Source organism: Eleginops maclovinus, chromosome 9 (assembly GCF_036324505.1).
Source record: "Eleginops maclovinus isolate JMC-PN-2008 ecotype Puerto Natales chromosome 9, JC_Emac_rtc_rv5, whole genome shotgun sequence".
NCBI lineage: Eukaryota > Metazoa > Chordata > Actinopteri > Perciformes > Eleginopidae > Eleginops > Eleginops maclovinus.
The window spans coordinates 21,092,107-21,115,266 of record NC_086357.1 but is presented as its reverse complement, the minus strand read 5'-3'; the positions used below and the strand labels follow the sequence as shown (position 1 = coordinate 21,115,266).

The window sequence follows — 23,160 nt, the reverse complement described above, 5'->3', positions numbered from 1 at the left end:
GACAAATCTGAAACTATGTGTTAATAATACATACAAAAAGTATAAATTGTTTAAAAAATCATCTTTATAATCCGTCTCATCTCAAAGTGATTTTGTCCTTTTGATGTTTTTTGTAAATCTCAATAAATATTTTTGTCTTTACCATGACAAATTTTAACATCCCACAGCCCCAGGTGGTGTAATAATGTTAAATATTTGATTGGACCAACAGTCTTAAACCCGAAGATATTTAGTTAAGCGTCATATATATAAAGTAAATGTATTAAATCACATTGGGGAGCTCGAACCAGTGATCATTTTGCATTGTGGCTAAAAATAACAAATATGATTGAATGGTTTTCGATAGTTTTCTGCCAATTGACCAATCAATTATTTGCCGCTCTTGGGATTTAGTGATTTAGATCATATTTGCACAGGCAGGCAGGATTTAGTGTTTAGGCAGCAAACATTTGTTCAGAAAATGCAGTATTCATGTATTTGGTTTTGCTCTCCTTTTTCAATCGGCTTCCACAAGGATTTGGTGCTAATAGATAAAGTTGTGAACATGTTTGTCCCTTACATTTTGCAGCCTGACTTTACAGACTTGCCTGTCTGTTAAATTGGCCATCCTATTTAAAAAAATAATGGTTTCATCCTTTTACCTGCCACTGTGTGTGCATTTTCCCATTTCCAGCCAGCCATCCCGCTCTCACACTTTTTCCTCTCTCCCTGTTCTGCTGAGTTTGATCAAACATCCAAATTAAATTAAATGGGAGGCGACACGGAGAGGTTTTTTTTTTTTTTAAGTTTGCCCTTAGCAAAATAGAGGCAGGGGCGGCTTCGCTTTTTGAAAAATGATGTCTGTCATTACTTGCTTTTAAGCAGCAGAAAAGAGAACAAGATAATTAGCCGAGCTATCTGTCATTTAAGCAGGAGTTTGATGTGTGCATTAAAAGAGCAAGAACTTAAAAGCAGTCATTATTTTACATCTAAATGTGTCTAAAATATATTAGCTAACTCTTTTCTACTTCAGCATGCACTGTGAATCCACTTTCTACCATCATTTCTTCTCATAATTCTGCCATAATGTTTAACTGTAAGTGCTTCTGCACATCTCCACATGATAAGCGTGCCAGTGCGTGACCCTTTTTTTAACTTTCTTGGGCTTTAATTTTATAGTGCATATCTGTCTCAACTTGCAGTTTCTGTTTGCTCCACAAATCCCACAAATATCTGAGAGATGCTGAGGAAAGCCTGGGGCTGAAACACGTCTGTTTCCTTCTGCTGCTGTGCATCGTTAAAAGTGTTGGGCGAGTGCAGACGGCTTCATTTGCTATTTGTGTTTGATCACAGGTGTCTAGGAGAGGAGCTCATTGTCAGCACTGCAGGCAACAGTGTTATTACTGCATATGTGAAGAAAAAGGTTCAGAAATAAGCATATCTTTATACCTTTCATTACTCTACTCTACCTTGTGTTGTCCACTTCAAACTGTAAGCGTTGCAGCCCTTTGTGACACACTGGGAGCATTCATTTGTGAGGGGAAAATAAGAGTGAGGGAAAATATTTGGTCACACTGTTCATTGCCTCTGTTCTGACCATGATGTATGGATGTATAAAGAGAACTGGAAACAGCATTTTACGACTTTTGGACCCTAAAGATTTAAATAAGGGCTATAAAAGAGTTCGTACTGGGGAGTTGATTGAGCTCAAAAGGGGAAAATGATCCTCTGGTTAACAAATGTCTCTCCCAATTCAAGTCATTGGGAAAAAGTCCTTTTGGGCCCAATGACTTCACGGACTAGAACAAAAGTGCAGTACCACCGTCTCACTATTAACCCTTTTCTCTCTTCTTCATAAGCAAAAAGCAGAGCAAAAATCACTCAGGCCCTCGCTCAATTGAATTCAAAAGTCTTGTCAAGATAGAAATGTAGTTTTAAAATGATTTGGTTAATACTATCTTCAATACAAGTGCTGTCATTTTATGCTATTTTCTAAGATTTACTCAGTGTTTCTCTCCTCTTGTGTGTGTGTCCCTGCAGTACTCCCTGTGTAATGAGCCTCTGATCGAGTTGTCCAATCCCGGGGCGAGTGGCTCCGTGTTCTATCTCACGAGGGACGATGAGTTCATCATCAAGACTGTGATGCACAAGGAGGCTGAATTCTTACAGAAACTGTTGCCTGGATACTACATGGTAAGCAAAGTGTGTATGTGGAAACAAGCATGTCGATGTCATGTTGTGTTGTGTAAAAGGTAGGTGAAAAGAAAAGGAAAGGAAATAACTATCTCAGCTAGTTCTCTAAGTACATGCAGATAAAGTTAACACACAGATTCATACACCAAAGGTGGAGAAGGCGGTCAGCGCTCATGTATTTCGGTCTGAAGAGGCACACATGCACCCTTTACGTTCTCATTAAATTGCTGACCTCCAACTCTGATGTTCTCATTTTGTCTTTTATTTTTCGATCTCCGGTTTATGTAAGACCCTGGAAACCTCTCCTCCGAGCGTGACATCCATTTCAAATAAAGCAGACATAACAACTCTATCATATCCGACTGAATCCTCGGGCTGTGCGGTAATAAGAGACTGGCCGGTGCGTTTCACATAAGACTAACAGACCCTGACCACAAAACGCTCTACTGGCTCATTCTGAATGAACTCAACCAACAACAGCTCCATGTATGTCCATGCTACTATCCCAGCCTTTTGAGGTTCACGGCCATCAGCCTAGTGTTTATTCCGGTGCCAAGAGCCGTGGCCAGAGACCACTGCAGGAATTCGTCTATTAATTTAGGCCAATAAAGGCTCAGCGCTTTCACTGTGACCTTTTCCGTTGGACTGAAATGCTCTGAAGAACATTTGCACGAATAATTGGTCTGAGAAAAGCGCTTTAATGAAAATGGAGATATTCAGGCTCATGCAAGATGGCTGTAGCCCGAGGCCACAGCAGGTGGACCGCGGGAAAGAGGCAGCATAGCACAGATGGATGGGCAAATCAAACCCATGCCTAGATAAACAGTAGAAACCATTAAAAGATATTATGTACATGGATGCAATTCTTACATAAACATCAACCTGGATGTACAGAACAAAAGAAACTGCTGCACATGTAACAACGTGTTTCATACGAACAGGCTCGTCTGTATTTGTAGCAAACACAACACGTGGCAGTCATTGGTGGAGCGGCTCATGTCTTCCCCAGCTGACTGGCTGAGGAGTGTGGCTCTGGGCAGCACACAGACCGCAGTGATGTAACAGACTCCACTGCTGCCACTTCTCTCCCTTCTGTGTATCAGCCCTTCTATTATGTGCCAAGGCGTTCCATCTTCTCTCACGTATTAATGCCTTATCACCGTCCCTCTCAGTGTAATTCATTCCTCTTTATGTCTCTGCTTCCTTTTTTAATCCATTTCTTCTCCAGCCTGTTCTATCTCCTCTCCCTCACGTGGCTTTGTTGTTGGTTCGTCACTGCTCTGCCCTTTTGACATTGACAGAAGGGTCACAAGTGGCTGAGGGCAGAGGATGCTCTTTCTCTCTCTCTCTCTCTCTCTTTCTCTTTCTCTCTGTCTCTGCCTTTCTGCAATCTCTCTCTTTCATTTGTTTGCTCTCTCCCCCAATTCCTCTAATCTGAAGGTCACTTACATAAGTGCTGAGCCTTTTAGCCATACGTCCACATTCATCCTTCATCTCTCCTCTGCCTGTTCCTCTTTTTTTCTCCCCATATCTGCTCCTAAATGCTTTGTGTTAGGGCTTTGTGGACCACTCTCTCTTCCTCTTTCCCCCTCATTTCTCTAATGGGGCTGAGCTGGCGCGGTCCCAAGGTCAAAGCAGGTTTTTAACTGAGCCCCCAGACAGTCTCACCTCTTAGTTTGGATTGGTTTCTGTAATATTCAGCGGATTGGTGATTTATGGGGGAGTCTTTTAGTGGGCAAATGCAGAATGATGTAAAAAAAGATCTGGAATCATGATTGTTTTCTGTTATGTAAACTTCCTGGTGCAATCATATGAATAACTGGGTAGCCAGTTTGTGTACAGCAAAGACAGAGTAGTGTTTATAAATATCTTTTGGCACCTTTCCTTTTGCTCATGCATTTTGTAACCCTTAAAGGTCCCATGAACAAATATGTAGTGTGATCCTGGTTCTGTTATATCGTCAGTTCTGTCTTTGTATGCGAAAATATAGTAATATGATATATTTTGCATTACAATTCCGACATGTTCTCCTAGTGCAAAGTCTAAAAATAATGCAGTAAACACATCTTGCCTGTAAAACATATTACAATTTGTGGTGACCCTGACAGCTTCTTCCCACAATCTAATTCCTTTAAATCAATTCCCTCAACTGTCCTGCTTCTAAATCCTGTCAAAGTACAGCAGCGAAAAGTATTTATGGACCTTTAAAGACCTTATGATTTCTCTTTTTCTCCTTCACTCCAGAACTTGAATCAGAACCCTCGCACTTTGCTGCCCAAGTTCTTCGGCCTCTACTGTGTCCAGTCAGGCGGGAAGAACATCCGCGTGGTGGTGATGAACAACGTCCTTCCTCGCATAGTTCGCATGCATCTCAAATTCGACCTGAAGGGCTCCACCTACAAGAGGCGAGCGTCCAAGAAGGAAAGAGAGAAGGCCAGGCCCACTTTCAAAGACCTGGACTTCATGCAAGACCTGCAGGACGGACTGATGCTGGACCAGGACACTTACAACGCGCTGGTCAAGACCCTACAGAGAGACTGTCTGGTGAGTAAGAGGGAGGAGATACATACAGCTGCTGTGTTCAGGATCTTCACTGGCACCACTTCTATTTTATCTAAGCTGAGGTAGACAGTCGAGAGAGATAGACAGCAGGTGGGAGAAGGAGCCTAAGGGCTGGATGGAGAGAGATCCTCCAGTGTGAGTGAGAGGGACATTAGCAGAAAAGATAAGAGGAATGGTTGAAGGAAGGATAACGTGCTGCCCTAAGGCTGAGTCTCAAAGGGAAAGATCCATTCGAAGAGATAGGGTAGAAAGTCCACAAAAAGAAATGGAAAATTGTTGCAAAAACCACCTTATTATGGGGCTTTGATTAAAGATCTGGAAGTTTTGGAGAAATACTTGATACTAGCGCCATAGGGGGTCATCATTAAAGCTACCAAATTAAGCACATTTTTTATCGAAATATTGACTTCAGTACCCACAGTTAACACAAAATGTGACAAAATAAGTGAAAATATAATTGTGAATGAAGTATAAAGCTGCTGTAGAGAAGTATTGGCCTACAAGTATTATTTTACAGACTTAATAAATAATCTTTGTTTGCTTCAGATCATCATAAAAAACCACTCCGTCATTGTTTTACCATATCCTTCAATAAAACTGAGTGTTCATCCTCTTTAACATCACACATCATACTGCCTTTTGCTAAATCAGTCAAACTAATTGTTATTTTTGGTGAAAGATTCCCAATCAGTCCACGGGCTGTTCTAGGCAACCAACAAAGTCAAAGTAAGGTCTCGGGTTTTGAGTTGCTTTACAATCCATTCATTCTTTGGTAATAAAAAGCGATAATTATAAATGTTAAGTGTTACCTTTATTAGCTTTTTAGTCAAAGGGCAGCATGGGTAGAGGGAGGTGGGATTGAAGAATGCAGTGAAGGAGAAAAAAGCTATTTATGAGAGTGTTTGGCATTCCCAGGATCCCTCACTATAAATTAGGTTTGTTACAGCACTGTGTTTAATAAGGGCTCTGCTGTGCCCTTGTCTCTTAAATCACCACCTCATAATAACCTTCTTAGTGCACGTTGTTGTTTGGGAGTGTATGCACACCCTGGCTATCTTATGCAGAGTTAATTAATGTGTGCATCACTCTGTATAGCTCTGTGTCCTCATTCCCCCAGGTGCTGACACTGTTGTTCACTCTGGATAAAAGCTTTGGGACAGATTTATACGTCACGTGTCCGTCACTCACCGCTCACTTCCCATACCTCTGCTCAGGTGCTGGAGAGCTTCAAGATCATGGACTACAGTCTGCTGCTCGGGGTTCACAACATGGACCAGGCGGAAAGGGAGAGGCAGTTGGAGGGCTCCCAGGGCGGCAGTGACGAGAAGAGGCCAGTGGCCCAGCAGAAGGCCCTGTACTCCACCGCCATGGAGTCCATCCAGGGGGGGGCGGCCTGCGGAGGGACCATCGACACCGACGACACGTGAGTTCAGCCGGGGAGGCAGAGAGGCTGTGGCAAGCTGGGGGATAAATGTCACACTGAATACAAGGGGGAGTGCATGTACTAGAGTTGCACTTCCATGCCATAGCACTAACAATACATAAAATATATGTAGTAAAATAATACACGTTTTGTCTGACTCTACACACACTTCAATTGCTTTATCTGACACTTAAAAATGTTTTACTTGAGTGACCTTAATTTGCTTTCCAGTTCTAGTATTGAAGGATATAAATGTGACTCAGTAGCAGGCTGACATGCTCTTTATTTAAACTGTATTTATTATTTTCTTTGCAGGATGGGCGGTATCCCTGCTTGGAATGGAAAAGGAGAGAGACTTCTTCTCTACGTTGGAATCATCGACATCCTGCAGTCCTACAGGTGAGCATCACAGTAGTCATGAGAATATACGTTATCACCATAGGACATCAAACTGTATTTTTTTACCCATACACTAAATTAACTGTTAATGTTCTTGGCCTAACGGCATTTTGACCATATTGATTTGCCTATGATCCTAGTCTATGACATTTTGAACGTAACTTTGTTAAACTGTCTTTCTCTCTCCTCTCTTTCTGCAGGCTAATCAAGAAACTGGAACACACGTGGAAGGCTTTGGTACATGACGGGGTATGTTTTTTATATCTACATTCACACTCACGTGAGTTCATGTTCAGTGCGTATTTGATCCAAACACACTGACTCTACAGTTACCAAAAAGATGATTGTTTTAGTCTTGACTTTATCCAATTTTTTGCCAACTGTGTGACTGCTTTGGTTTACACACGTTGGCTCTCTCTAAGGAGATTACACAAAAGAATCACCAAGTTACATCCACTATAGACACGGCCTCAAGCATTTTAGTTTTCTTTGCTTCAGATTTTGTGTCTGTGTATCTCTGTCAGCTTGTCTCTTCCCCTATGTGTGAACTTTCTTTTAACTTGCAACACTAAACCTAGTAATATCCTTCCGGTCCTGTAGTTTGAGTATTAAAGCTTATTAGACGTCAGCTCTAAGCAGAGCTATGGGTTACTCACTGGAATTTTATGCGTACCAACAGCCACAGTTGCCTTTTTATTGAGGTGATAGTTTAATATAAATGAGCTCTCAATATACGCTCACTGTCATTATTCTCTTTTATTGTCATTAAGATAAGATGACTGAGTTTTGCTTGTTTTAAATCACGTTTATGAGTAGTCAGCCTTTATTGAAATAAACAAAATCGACACTCAGTGTTCTGCAACCTAACTATGTGGCAATCTTTCTTTATGACATGCATTTTAACAATTTAATTAAAAGGGTGCACACATATTCACATGAATCATTGTTTGTGTTTTCCCTTTGTCCATTTTGAATTGTGTGGGCATTAAACATAATGCAAATAGTTAATTATCAACTAATCGGAAACAATACATAAACAAACAAGATGTCAATGATTGGCAGCTCATACCAGCCCACATACAACATGTTATAATATGTGTCACAGTCATCGCTGCATAAATGTAACTGACGCTTGCAAAGCATTTCAGAAAACCCTGTGGTATTTATAAGCCCAGGGGTGATGGAAAAGCACCCCACATCTCTTTATCTGTTGTGGGTTTACACTCTACATCATCACCAGATTGTTTTCCAGATAGAGTCAGTCATCAATCTCTCCGCGCTCTCTCCTTACTCACGGCTGTCTCCCACTCTGAAACACAATAATACACTAAAACAAGATATATGTGGACGGAGTGAGAAACCGTGCAGCAGCCTCCTGTGCGTCACTGCTGAGGGTCTCTGCTATCTGTGGCTGCCTCCGTGAAGTGAGTGCGTTCAATGATGCTGGAGTCTGGTGATGCAAATGCAAAAATTCCAAATAACAACCGAGCCTTCACTTTCTCACTCGCCTCTATCCCTCCTGTCTTCGGTCAGTCTAAACCAAACACCAAGTGTCATCTGTCAGTCTGCTGGCAGTGTTATCTCACTCCGCTGCAACATAAATAATGAAGAGACGTCTCTGCACCCTCACCTGACTACGGCCTGTCACAAAAACAACTTTTGTTGGACTATATATCTTTCAACTCCACTGATATAATGACAATAAAACAGGGTCTGCTTTAAAGAATGAGGAACGTCTGTGCATTGAGCAAGTCTTATGCTGGTAGGGTACGTGTTGGTGACATCCTTATGTTAACATTAATGTATGTAGAACAAAGGTCTGCTTGATTCATCAAAATCATGTTTTGTAACAACTAGTCTAAATATTTTTCTGACTCTTCAGATTTTCAATGGTTTGCTCTGCCTAGTCGTTTTAAGATTAGATGAGATAAGGTGAAGATAAGATGTACTTTATTGATCCCAAATTGGTACATTTTTTCGTTGCAGCATCATAAAAAGACAAGGCATTGCACATAATTAGAAATTTAAAGAGTAGAAGTAAACTATTGTAAAATATAGACATCTCAAAATAGAAATAAACTGGCACTAGAGAGTAGAAAATATGGAGATGACAAATGTATAAGCTATCTGACAAAAACATAAAATAAATGATAGAAATTAATTCCTGGTGTGGAAAACTAAAGGGACTAATAGACAGTTTAATCTCCAATAAGTAATGCTTGGTTAATTTGATCTGTGCACTAATTGTCTCATTAATCTCTCTGTCTCTCCCTCAGGACACTGTATCAGTCCACCGGCCAGGCTTTTACGCCGACAGGTTCTTCAAGTTCATGAGCAGCACAGTGTTCAAGAAGAGCTCCTGTGAGTTCAATCTACGTCCACTCACTGCCTTACATAGTCAGACGAGGGCTGTGTGAGGGGGGCTTCAGGCGCAAATGTCAGATGCCAGGCTTTTGTCTCTTTTACAGCCGAGCCTTGACAGGAAATCAGATACAGTTGCTGCCCACCTGCCTTATTAGGTGCTGCCTCGTGTCATGTGAGAGTTAAACATCCATTTGATCCGTGTGCAGTTCTTTCTCATCTCCTCCCAAACATTAAATAACACACAGAGAAATATTTGTAGTGAACCCAAGGGCAGATGTGATGTTGTCATTTTTAAACTATTGCATTTTGACTTCATCTGACAATTTATACTGTCTTATTGTACTGCAGCCTTGCAATATAAAGTTCTTGTGAAGCATGTAACAACTCAGTGACACATTGCCACTGACTAACAGGTCAAATTTGTTGTGATCTGTGTCAAATTACCCTTTGGGATTTCCTCAATTTTTACAAACTTGTAAAATAATTTGGAAATCTAACATCACACTATGAATCAGTAATAAATAGTTTATTTCTAGACATAAAACGTCCTCAATGTCCCATTTTCACCCAACCCAAATGCAGAAAAATCCAAGTGAAATGTGCTTTACCATGTTATTGAATGTGTCAATGTGCATTGCCCCTCAGCTCTGAAGTCCTCTCCATCCAAGAAGGGTCGCGTGTCGTTGTCGGTGCCTAAGTGTGTCGGTCCCGGTGCAGCCTGGTCAGTCAGCCAGCTGGCGTCTGAGAGAGACGAGAACATCTACGACCTGAGAGGAGCTCGCAGCTTCCCCACGCTGGAGGATGAGGGTAAATAACATCAGAGTTCAGAGAGCAGGGAGGATAACCAAATACAGAAAATAAGAAACATCAGTTGTTGGAGTTTGGATGAGTAAAATGTTGTTCTGGTCACATTAGGATGGTATCTTCTATCCCTTTTGAAACAAAAAACTTCTGTTTGTTCAAACGTTTTGTATACAACTGGGCTGTCAGCTGTTCACAGGGCAACACAAGCAGTACAGCTGTTCAGGAAATAATGCCACCTTTAATACAAAAGTGCTTTACAGTAATCGGAAAGACAAAAAAAAACCCAAATCCAAAATAAAACACTAGATAAAAAAATGCTAATGAATATAAGATGAAATAAAAACATAAGAAGAAATCTAAGATATATATTAATATCTATGTGTGTGTTTGTGTCTCTCTTTCTCTCCTCCAGGACGAGCAGATCATCTACCATGCACTCCTCCCTCGTTTGAAGAGGCCACCACAGCCTCTATTGCCACCACTCTCTCTTCCACCACCTCCCTGTCCATCCCCGAGAGATCCCCCTGTGACACCGCCGAGCATCCCCGATACAGGTGCTAACACACACACACACACACACACACACCATTTTCTTTCCTTATTCTGTGTACATTTATTTTATCAGAGATTTTCTACCAGTATTTTGAGTTAAAAGGTCTAGTTTCCACAAGTCATTCATTCTTTTGTTGCGTCAACCTGATTAAAACCTAAAAATGCAATTAAACAGAGAAAATGAACATTATATATTGTCAGTAGTTGCTCTTTTGAGCGTTTCTTCAGCCGCAGCAACATGTTGCAGTCAGCTAGCTGCTGCTGTTGTCATGTACAGCTTGTACTGACACTCTGTCCTCTGTCTGCAGGAGGCACACCCAATCTCTCAGCCACGACGGGAGGTGAGTGGAACATGAATGCTACTTTCACATAATGAACCTTAACAGAGCTGTTTGTACAAAGTTATGTGACTTGCTGGCTTCATGTTTTCCCAGTCTGGGTGTGGTGGGTGTAGAGGAGAAAATGTGAGGTCAGCCTGTTGTGTATTCTTTCTGTTGCTAAGAAGTGGCCGTGTTTGTTTTTCCACACGTGTTTCATTTCCTCTGTGCGTGTTGATTCATGTGTGTTTGTGTGTGTTCAGGACCCAGGAGGAGCTGCGTGTGCGTGAGGAGGATCAGCAGACCATCACGGTGGAGGTGGAGCTGAAGAGACACGACAGTGAGCCCACCATCTCCGTTCCACAGCCTTCACCTGAAGCCAGGTACAACGCAATGTCATTTAGTCTAATACAGGAAACCTATAAGACGCAAGAGTGTTAAATGCACTTACTGTAGCACATCTGATGCATACATTTGATCAGTAACACATTCAAATACACATATGTTGTTTCTATAACAATATACATCTCAGTTTAATCATTGAGTTTGAATTAGTCTTTACTTCATTAACTGAACAGATTGAAAAGGGATTTTTAAAAATATGATACACACATGTCTTGGTCCTTTTCACTGTTAACACAAAGACAAAAAGAGTCCAATCCATCATGCGCCCTTATTATTCCTGTGACCCCATTAAAGTATGGATAAGCTGCACAGATGTAATGAGTCCTTCATGACCTCCATTACCAAAATGACTCAGTTTGGCACCACACTATAAATAACCTGCTGTTGCTGTCTCACCTACTCTCTGCCAACTCACCTGTCTCACACACACACACACACACACACACACACACACACACACACACACACACACACACACACACACACACACACACACACACACACACACACACACACACACACACAAACTACTTAATAGCAGTTTTGCCCATTTGTTTATGGGACTCTGGGGTCCCCTGCTATGGACAGATAAATGCTGCAGGCATTACTCTGAAGTAATTAAGTTATGAGAGAGTTCGCACATGCATGAAAATCTGCATTGGTGTCATGAGCGGTGTGTGTGTTCTTTTTTGGGGTGACACTGCAAGGCAGACAGAGCCGAAGGAGCCCCGAGATGGGGGAGCCAGCGGGGGAAAGTAGGGCAGTGGGACAGGAGGCCTGCAGGCCTGGGGGGGGTTCCCATAAAGATGGGATGACCTGACACTTTGACTATTTCTTTTTTTTATTATTATTATTTTTTGGGCCACCAGTGCCTTTAATATAGTGCAGTTCACAAATGGGGAGAGAGAGGGGAAGAAGCGCGGCAAAGGGACTCAGGCCGGATTCGAACCTGGGTCCACCGCATGGGGATCAAACCTGCAGTATATGGCCGCCTTCTCTACCCACTGAGCTATACAGAAGTAATCATATTTTGTGAAGTGAAACTGCATCAGAGAAAGAAAACAGCGTTAGAGAGCATTAACATAAAACTACATGTAAAAATATGATGTTTTAGCCGCATAAAATAAACTTTATTAATACACCGCTGATCGAAGAGAGGCTCAAAATTTCTGTAAGTCGGGGTTGGGTCAACTAGGATCAGGGTGTGGTTGTCAGGGGAAACCAAGTGAATAATTGTGTCTGATGCGGAGAAGGCAGTGGCTAGACATATGGCCCGGGGGTCTGGAGACGGAGCTGGTGGGGAGGATGGACGAGCTGGTGAGAGCAGAGATGAGATGAGGACAGGCGACTGAATTATCCATCTGACTGAGCCGCGGCTCCAACTCACCTGCAGACGGAGAACTGGTTGGATGGGTGTGAGACGAGAGACATGGAGCAGAGGAAGGATAATTGCAGACTGACTGCCTGAAAGAGAAAATGAGACGGAAGGATTAATGTGTGAAGAATGCTGGAAGGGATAGAAAGATAAAAATAGTCTTCTTTAAATTAGTAAAAGACAGTGAGAAGGGGCAGAGTGGAATTAAAGTATTAAAGAGTCTCATATAACTGGATAAAATAATAAAGGATTTATTAGTTTTTGATACGCAGACAAAGATAGGATATATATAGATTTGTTATAAAGATATATCTTAATGAAATGAGAGATGGTTGGAAAGACAGACATTGCAACACCGTCCCATCCCCTCATTTGTTCTGCCAATCATTTTTCTCTGTGTGAGCTGCCAACTCAGCATTACTTCCCCTCACGCCGGACTTTTCCTCTGCTGGATTTTAGCTCACAGACAGAAGCTGAGAAAGCAATGTGGATGTGTCCAAATCCTTTCTAATAGTTGATGATCTGGCCAGGAACAATAAAGGATTGTGACAGCGCACAGCCAGCTGGCAAATCTTTGAGCTTAACCAGCTAAACCACAAACACTCTCTCTCTCACACACACTCACACACTCACACACTCACACACTCACACACTCACACACTCACACACTCACACACACACACACACACACACACACACACACACACACACACACACACACACACACACACACACACACACACATCTGTTGGGTTTGAGCCAGTGTTTGCTCTAATAGCTTGGCCCTGCTCCTCGGCCCTGATGCAGGAAAGTGGCTTATGGCAAGTGACCCAATAAAGGACTCACAATGTTGGCAACTTCTGTGTGTGTGTGTGTGTGTGTGTGTGTGTGTGTGTGTGTGTGTGTGTCTGTGTGTCTGTGTGTCTGTGTGTGTGTGTTTGCAGAGCCTCTGTTATTATGACAGCAGTATATTATTGTTGAAACTTTATTTCTACACTAGACATAACGAAAAAATACTGTGTGAAGTTTGATTAAAAGGTGAATGTGTGCTAAACACGACAGAAAGTGAGCTATTGTAATCAAGCCAGCTTATTTTTAGCTACTTTTTTAACATGGTAAAACATTATTTGTGTCCAAATTATTCCTGACTTCATAACATAGGCAGTCTGAACACACATAAATGATACACATATTTTGTATTCAGTGTGACAAACACTTTCCAGGGATATACCGGTAATTATCTTGGATATTAATTGTGAGTAAACATCTACAAATCTGATCAAGTTCATTATGAACAAAGTGCTTAAAAGTCTTAGGAACATCAGAAGTTTTCCAATTTTCTTCAGTTCAAAGTAAACCACTGATTAAACAGTTGTCCATTGACCTGAGGAAAATTAAATACAAATCTTGTTTACATCCCCCAAAATCATTACTAGGGAGGGGTAGTTCTCTTAAATTTGTCAGAGAGGCGTCCCAGACTATGAAAGCCTTGGATCAACACTAACTCTTTAACGATCCCACCTCCCCCCTCCCACAGCGAGGTTCAGGAAGGCGCTGGAGCAGAGGCAGCCGATGCCGCTGCAGCAGCTCCCTCCAGCTCTTCGTCTGCACCTGAAGTAGCTGCAGCCTACTCCTCCTCCTCGACGGCCCCCGCTGATCCCCCTTCTTATCCTGGGGCAGCTGGCGAAGCCCCCCCCAGTCCCAAGGTGGTAGTGGTGGTGGAGGCAGACAGGGCCAGCCAGGTGTCCGGCTCCGGCTGCACCAGCCAGGCCTCAGTCGACGATGAAGATGACGTGCCAATCACAGATATCTACTTTGTGAGTAAAACCACTCCATCCCGACACACACACACACACACACACACACACACACACACACACACACACACACACACACACACACACACACACACACACACACTCCATGTTAAGTTTGAATAAGCACATCTCAGACTAGCTCCCATCACTTCTCATCTTTTTAAGTTTGACCTCTTATTTTAGCCATCACATCATCTTTAATATTTAATCAGGGTCATTGTGTATCGTCACTGATATGATCTTTATTTAAGTTCATTAACTCAATATAAAGCTCTATGATATCCCACAGAGGCGTTGACAGAAGAACCAAAGAAAGGAAGTAGCGACTCAGGCTGGTATGGGAATAAGAGTGTGCAGTTATTGCGTGCAGTGTGTGAAACAAGTCGGCATTTTGGGAAATAGGCTTGTGCGCTTTCTTTCAGAGAGTTACATGAGAAGATAAGACTAGCACATAACCCTTTTTTACACGTTGTTTTTGTACCAAGAAATCAAACATTTTAATCAGTGTGCTTCTGAAGTGCTAAAAGACAGATTCTCTTTCTTTTAGACAGACAAAAAGTATCTGTTTCCCCCTGTTTCCAGTCTTGGTGCTAAGCTAAAAGCCCGCCAGCTCTTGCTTCATACAAGTGTACAGACATGAGCGTGTTATCAATCTTCTCCTCTAACTCACAGCAAGAAAACCAATAAGCATATTTTCCAAATCTAACACTATTCTGTTGAACACAGTGTATTGCAGTGTGCACTCTGGAGTGTTTGCAGTGATATTGCATGTCAACATCAGTGTGGAGTTCCTGTTTAATATGATTGCCGACAAGCCTGCAGACACACTTAGCAGCCCCTTTTGAGTGAATAACAACCGAAGCTTTTGCGGTTAGCGTGTGTGTGTCAATCTATCAGATCATCTAGTTATCAGATAGTGTTGTGTCGGTCTAAATGTTCCCAAAAGCACAGCTTTGAATTAATGTGCAAGTGTCAGGTGAAGGACGGAGAGTGGAGCCAGTGATCACCGTGACAGATAGAAACTTTCCCAGCCGGCTGAACTCCTACTGAGTGTCCCCTATCAGGAATCAAACACCCTCTAATGTGGCAGGCGGAATACTAATGGCCCACAGGTTAGTCAAAGAGCTCCCTGAGTTATTTAACAGGCCTCTCATCTGACCGGCTCTGTCTGATGCCCAGTTCAAAAGCCGGACGCTCAGCAGCAGGGGGTCTGTGGCGCTGCACGTGGTGAAGTGACACTGTGGCACGCTGAAGTGTAACTACACCAAAACACGCTGCAGGCAGGGGGTGACCGGGTGACAGTCAGCTGTTTCAGAAAGCTATTAACACGCTGCCAGGGATCCGAACTTAAAGCTTAAAATATATTTTACATAGATTATGTGTGGGTACATTTTATGTCTGTATCAACTTGTGCACAATTGCAGATTATGACTCGGCTACACTTATATTATTAGAATTATATCATTTGAGGAATTATTCCAGTGGTGGATATTTCTAAAAAATGTTGCACTCCAAAAGACCATCATTTTAAAAAAAGTCTTCAAGTCTTAATGTATTTTTATAATAAGATACATGTTATTATTTGTTTAATTCCCAGAAATCACGTTTCTGCATGGCTGCTCAACCTCACATGCTGGTGCACAACATTCACACAGATAAAGAGCCTCAAAATGATGTCACTTGTATCCCATCCTGTATCCATACTTTATAATTGCTTCTCATATCCTACAGGATTTGGAGTACAACAGAAACGGATTTATATGTCTTTCCTTCACTTTCTGCACTTTTCAGCTAATTTACTTTATTGTATCAGTGGCTTTGGTTGACTAGCTTGATGTTTAACAAGATAACATCTAAATAAATAAATCCTTCTTCGCCCAGCCACTTGCATTTCTTTTCATACATAAAGAAATGAGCCGCTCATGCTGCCAATTGTCGAGTGTACAGGCAAACTGCAGCCTTAGCCACTAAGACTTAAGAGGACCGTATTTTTCAAAGCTTTGAACGAAAAGTCAGGGAATATGATTGAATTTTCATACAAGACACGGCATCGTTTGTGTTCGTGTTGCACCTCGTGGGAAACACAGCCCATGTTTCAGCTGTGAGATTGAAGGGACTCAGGTGTGTGTGTGTGTTTGTGTGTGTGTCGTCACTTCACAGGTTCCTCAGGGTGGCTTGTGACTAAATTATTCAGCCACTATCAGCACTCTCCACATTCACCTTTCATGATTCACGCTCTGCTCTCCTTCACCTCTGTTCTCCACATCTGATTGTATTTTGTGCTTTGTCTGCTCACCCTCGTCTTCAATTCTTCCCCTCCATCCTCCCCTGCCTCATTCTCAAAGTGTACCCCTGCTCTTAGACAATTTTCACCTTGTCCTGTTTCCATTTTATCCTGAAACCATTCTCCGGCGGTTCTCTTCATCCCCTCTGCTTTTTTGTCCCTCCTGTGATTGGCCTCATGAGTCACAATGAAAGTGGTGAGATACTTTGTGTCGTGTGGAAAACGGTGTTGCTGCCAGACTTGTTAATCTAACTGTCACCGCTGATTTACCCACAGTATCTCTCACGCACTCAGCACAGTGTTTTCCATTTTCACCTCAGCATGCTTCACCTCATCATGTTATACCTCCTCTGCCACCCTCTGTCTTACATTTCGTCTCTTTTTTGTTTGTCTCTTTGCCATACACACATGTTGTGGTCAGTTTCCTGATGGGAGGACCTGGGTGGTCTCTCCTTTCCGACTGAGGAAGAAATACCAGTCCAGTTGGCCCGTAAGTTAGATGGTGTTAGCATTGCAGCTGGTTGCTGTCCTGGTATTAGAATAGATTATGGCTGTTGTTTTGTGACACGATATGGTTTTAACTGCAGATCTGACATTTACATGTTTCAAAGTTCAAAAAGCTCTTTATTTTCCTCATACTGCCTGTGCTGCAGCACCTCTTTACACCCTCTGTCTGAAACCAGAGCCCAGTCTGCTCTGATTGATTAGCTGGCCGGCTCTGTTGTGATTGGTCAACCGCTTAGACATGTCCCACCCTTAGCCTATCACGTACAATGTGGTGTAGCGCTAACCAATAGAAGAATAAGTGTTACATAGTGATATCCATATGTTACAGAATTAAACAAAGCAGTCCAACGGAGGTGTTTCAGGCAGGGGGGGGGGTAAAAAATCCCTGTGGAGGGAACACAGGGATTTTAGCCTTTGCTGACCATTTACATGCACCTTAATCTAGATAACCATTACAGGTAAGGCCCCTTTAACCTCGATTGTTTGTGTGATAGTGTTAAAAAACACATTCTCCACATGGTGAAGAAAATGAAGTGTGTGAGGCAGGTGAACAAATTGTATTTTACTTGGCAGTCTGCCTTTTTTTTTACTCTTGATTCATCTTTTTGGAATCTCTATTTGCTTCCTCACTCACTGACTGCCGCCCTGTCTTTTTTTTTTACTCTTGATTCATCTTTTTGGAATCTCCATTTGCTTCCTCACTCACTGACCGCCGCCCTGATCCTCCATTACCCCTGTGTGAATGCATTAGCGTCATTGTGCTCAGTCTTGTGTGTGAGTGTGTATACGTGTGTGACATCAACCCACACCAATAGACCGTGTTGCAACTGCTTCCCTCTCTAAAAAGGCTGGTACCTTAAGTTACCTACAGAAGCTTTTATTTACAGTATGCAAACCGAGCTTTTGCTTGTTGAAAAGGAGGAAAAAAGCTGTTGTTGTGTTGTGCTTTGACTGAGGATGCTCTGTCTGACTAGCCTGGCATCCTGGCGCTATTCCCATGCCCATTCTTCCTCCCCGCTAGTCATCCACTCCCCTGAGGCTGATGCGGCGACTCATCTGTACACTTCACTTTTATTAAGAAATATGATTTAAACACATGTCAGTAAGACCCATTGTAATATTTAAATGCTTAATATCACTCTTTGTTCCGAAACAACCCTGTTATCTGCCAAATTTTCATCTCTGTGTTCAAGTCTGCTAACCGCCAAAAGGATTACAACATCCTTTTACGATCTTTTAACATTTTTACACCTAATTGATATGTCAAATTCACACTTTCCGATGTCTCTCAGCAACATTTCCTCCTATTTGCATCCCTAATTTTCATTTCCTGTCTTGTCTTTTCTTCTCCTGTGATCTCCCATGTCTTACTCCTGCCTGCCCCTGCTGCTTGTCTCTGTGCCTCTGGCCTGTCCTCTGTCCCTCTGGCCCCCTCTGCTGTGGTGGGTGTGTAAAAACAGCCTCAAGACGACAGGACCTGGGTGTACTCTCCGCTACACTATGGCTCAGAGTCTAAGGCCATGCCAGATGGGGATTGGGAAGGAGAGACAGTAAGTGAGAAGCATCGGACTAAAATAATGAAGTACAGGAAAGTCCCAGGTATAAAATCAGTTTCAGTGTTTCATTCGGATGGAAAGGATCAGGTGTGACTTCAGGTTAGAGCTGTGTGAGAAGCTTCTACAGTAAATGTAGATAAAAAAAAGGTTCTCAGGTTCAAAAGGCTGGCCAGAAAACCACCCCCTACATTACAGCATTCATTTTTCATTGACACGTTGGTGGAAATGGTCACTTGCAGCTTGCGTGACCATTCAGTCCACGACCAGCCATCCTGTGTCCCTCCAACCACAAGCTGCACGGGGTTTACACCGCATCACTGCGCTGCTCTGAAGGAATCCATTACATTAATGCATCGCCAGACTCCCACACTCATGCTGCTAGACATTCACACTAAAGATATGTCCATTCCTCACATCATGGACATAATTTAATCACTCTGAGGTAATGTGGTGGATTTATTTTATCCAAATAAATATTAAATCTAAGCCTTTTTTGGTCATTGGTGTTTATTTAGAGAGCTTATTTCCAGTGTTAAGATGTATATTTGAAACCCCAGAGCCGTCTGCCTGTCAGTAAAACTTGAGTTAGTTAAAGTAATATAAACAGGGAGTTCAATTTAAAAAAGTTGTCACTGTTTTATGAGGTTGTGTAAGCAGACTGCGCCTCTACTTTGTTTTGTGTTGCAGAATTTGCTCTAAAAGGGTATCATCAGCCATTGAATTGTTTTGCCTACTCATTTTATTTTTCCTCTTCTCGGACGCAAAGATGTTAAAAGATGTGTTTGAAAACATAAACTTTTATTTGACTTGATCCCTCTTTCATATAAACGTGATGTGTTATCATGTCAGCAATTCTGAAATGAACAGGCTGTATGGCTTCTTTAATTTTTCTTTAAATCTACTACAACGCTTCAGAAACAGGAGGCCCTTATTTATTTTAATTATGCAGCTGATGTGATTTAATATAGTCTCGAGAAACTTCTTTGCAGCATTACTTGATGCAAGATATTCAACAGCAGATTTTTGTTAGAGGTTGAATTACTTCACTCTGTTTTTCAGTAACTCGGTGTGCTGTGCTTTTGAGATTTCCGCTTGCTTTACCTATCCTAGTTCCCTATTTCCCCTTGACTCACTGTTTCACTATCATATCCAACTGATGCATGAGAGGATACACACTTTTATTTCCCCAGGGTGTAAAAACTTCTCATGCATTGCTGTGCGCACTCTGCCTAATGCTTTGAATCTGTGTGTCTCCGACAGTAAACCCTGTTCTCTGGCAGAGAGGCACATACGTCTCAGTGGAGAGGACTCGTCGGTCTGATGTCCGGACCTCAGCGGTAGCAGCAGGATCTCTGTCTGAACCAGGATTTTAAACATGCATACAGAAACTGAACACACTGAAGGAAAAGTGACTTGCGTACCAGAGAGGGAAAAAGATCCTGGCATTGGTGAACGTCACTGATTTCCAACCATCCCTGCCTTTCACCCTTGACAAAAAGAAAATAATTACGATTTAATAATAACGTGTATATGTGACATACAGTAGTGTGTGTACGGCTGTAGTCTTAAGTGTTTGAAGTACATGACAGACCATAGTAACTTACTGTGCCTATGAGGAGTATTCATTCCACTTGGAAGGTCTCATGGCCACATTAATACCAATTTTCGTCAATGTTATTAAAACATTAAGACACGATAACTTCCACGTGATGTGAATCCCTTTTGAAGGCATGGTACAATATGTTCCAGTTCCCACAAGCACAGCACTCTAACAGGCTTTACAGGCTTGCCCTCTCACTCTGCAAGGAAGAACACTGATATGTGCATTGTGTGGATTTATCAGGATAAGCCCATCAACCCCTCCTCGGTACTGACTGTACCCTCACCATCATCAAGCTTTCTTTCAACAGATGAAAGAGGAACACGGATGGTCAGATGATTTCCTTCATGACATGATTTTGGGTTAAGGTTGGCCTCACAATGCTGCTCCTGCACGTGACCACATAGAGATTTCAGTGTGCTGGTGAGGAGTGAGCGGTCAGACCTGTGTTTGTGGAGGGTTGTGCTTGTGCTCATAGAACTGGGGGTACAATAATAACCATCAGTCAGCCAATCAAAACGTAACATCTAGACCCGTCTTCACATTTCCATTAGGGATTTCATGCAGCTTATTTTACAGAGGAAATCATTTAAACGCCTCATTTCATTTTGACATACACAGTGATGGGAAGGTTTTTCACTCATAGCGTAATAATGTATTTATATCAAATGTTTTTTGCAACATTTTTTATTTCTCAATGTTTCTTTTGCCTCTTTGAGCCTTTATTCATTTTGTCTGTTAGTATTCTTTTCTGACTGTAACAGTTTTCTGGTATTTTACACTTTTAATTGCTTAAATGTTGTTGTTTTTTTACTTTGTATCCAAAGACTTTTTCATTTTTGCTTTGATATTTTCATTCCTGCAGCTTTTTTTACTTTTTCATTTACATCACATGTTTGTCATGTTCAGTCAGTGTTACTACTTGTCCACTACAGGTTTTGTTTAGAAACGACACAAGGCTTATGACGTTAACATTCAAAATAGAAAGCCGTTAATTGCAACACTGAGGCAGCAGACATTGGCAGTCATTATGGTCCCGTTCACATCATTGCAATGTCTTCCAGTGTTGCCGTATTTTTGGACGGATGCACACAAATCATATTTAACAATAAAGACGTGTATTTTATTTTAGGTTGTGGGAGAAAAAGCATATCAGTGACAGATGTTATATCTGGTTTGACATCCTCACAATAAGATAATCTATTGACGGGACATTTCCAATGTTTGTAGACGTAGAGCATCAGTTGTAAGTATTTGCAGTTGATATTGTACCTGTTATCTGTATATTTGAATGACCACAGTATGCTGCAGTGTGGGGAGACACAGCAGTTTGTAAATGGGTTGAATAGTGTTTGCACTTATCAAGAGGACCTGAAGATAAAATAGTGATAGAGGCCAAATAAAACATACGTCACATTATCTTCATTTCGGCTCACACAGGCTGATATTAAGGCAGCATTTCTTTTAGGATTATCAAGTGTGTGTGTGTGGGTGTGGTGAAGTCAATCACAGTCATTGTAGCGTTAGTGTTTACTGTCGTCTCTCTGTGGCTGACATCGTAGTACTCTCAAGTTCGACAAACTGACTTTTTTATCTAACTTCAGAAACTGTATCATCAGTCGGTCGGTGCGTTTCTGTGTGTGTTAGTGTGTAAGGGAGGACGCATTGATGTCGGACATTGTGAAATATAAATCAGTTTGTTCCCATGACGTGCTTGGCCAGTTGTAATCAGTTTGCTGTTGTACATCAGATGGAGACCATAGCAGCAATATTTTGTAAAAAAAAAAAAAAGTCTAGCTTTTACGTTTTTATTGCCTTATGGAGAAAATCAACATGTAGGCCTTTCGTTTATATTTCTTTCACTTGTGCTGTTGTATTTATTTTTATTTCTCATAGTTGTGCTCCTGCGAATGTGTACATAAAATTATAAATACATATATAAAGATATACAAATATATTTTCCATTTGAATCGGAGAATATTATTTTTATTTGGTTTTATTTTTGCTGCTGGGCAAGAAATGATTGCAATCTACATAATTTACTGTACCATATTCTTCAGTGTGTTTATGGAGATGCAGCTGATGTATATTTATGGTCTATAAACCACAGCTGTTTCTTTGTAAGATATCCAACATGGAGAGATTTGTGGGTTTTACTGTACATGAAATCAATAGGGATTCTTCCAACTGTTCAGCTGTGTTGTGTATGTGTTTTAAAATCGCTGTGTGCCCTCATCCAATAGGGAGAGTCCTTTACAGAGACATAGCATGATTTCAAAATGAATATGCATATCAGAAATGTGTATTTATGTATATCTGTGTATATTCATCTATTTATACGTGAGGATAAATAGATGGCTGTATGTGTGTGTGTTTTGACTCAATCAGAATGAATACAAAATAAAGCAGTTCTATGAATTGTTGTTCATGGAGATAATGTCATATGATATTATTATTGATTCTTGGTTGAAATATACTCTAATCAGAAATTGAAATTAGATGTATGTACCAGTCACAAGTTATAATGGTCATATGATTAAATGGTATCTTCAATTTTATGGGTAAGTATGGCGAAATGTGCAAGGCAAGGCAGTTTTATTCATACAGTATAGTACATTTCAGCACAAGGCATTTCAAAGTGCTTTACATAAAAATAAAAAAACACCCAGTGACTCCAGGAAACAACACTGATGATTAACTGCACGAGAAACAAATGATAAAATGACATTAAAATACATTTTAAAAACGGTAATTAAAAGGACAAGAGAATAACATTAAAATAAAACAAGTTAAAATAGAATAAGACAAACATAAAATACAAGAATAAAAGTTACAGAGCAGTGTAAGATACTGTATGAATAGATATTTGATTTAAGTGGCTACATAAAAGTTCAAGAAGAGTTCATTTGATGGAAATCAGGCCATTGACTCTCGCCGAAAGTGTTAGACAGTGAACGGCACCATCCAGGCCTGTTATTGGGACCCATATCTGCAACATGTTGGTTATCAGAGCTGGTTAGGTC

At 41.4% G+C, this 23,160-nt stretch overlaps 1 protein-coding gene across 2 annotated transcripts in view; it reads left to right on the top strand.

The window, feature by feature from the left end:
- The window catches only part of pip5k1ca (phosphatidylinositol-4-phosphate 5-kinase, type I, gamma a), a 40,159-nt gene extending 17,580 nt beyond the window's left edge, over positions 1-22,579 (top strand). Inside the window, exons 6-18 of one of the 2 annotated variants that reach the window (XM_063890755.1) lie at positions 2,020-2,172; positions 4,417-4,716; positions 5,949-6,157; positions 6,473-6,556; positions 6,757-6,805; positions 8,833-8,917; positions 9,566-9,727; positions 10,137-10,278; positions 10,585-10,617; positions 10,857-10,976; positions 13,911-14,190; positions 18,442-18,531; positions 19,798-22,579. In XM_063890755.1, coding sequence (XP_063746825.1) covers positions 2,020-2,172; positions 4,417-4,716; positions 5,949-6,157; positions 6,473-6,556; positions 6,757-6,805; positions 8,833-8,917; positions 9,566-9,727; positions 10,137-10,278; positions 10,585-10,617; positions 10,857-10,976; positions 13,911-14,190; positions 18,442-18,531; positions 19,798-19,800 — 1,710 coding nt within the window. In that variant the 3' untranslated portion in view covers positions 19,801-22,579. The remainder of the gene's footprint in view (positions 1-2,019; positions 2,173-4,416; positions 4,717-5,948; positions 6,158-6,472; positions 6,557-6,756; positions 6,806-8,832; positions 8,918-9,565; positions 9,728-10,136; positions 10,279-10,584; positions 10,618-10,856; positions 10,977-13,910; positions 14,191-18,441; positions 18,532-19,797) is intronic. The other variant, XM_063890756.1, reaches the window with a different exon arrangement.
- The last annotated feature ends 581 nt before the right edge of the window (positions 22,580-23,160 follow it).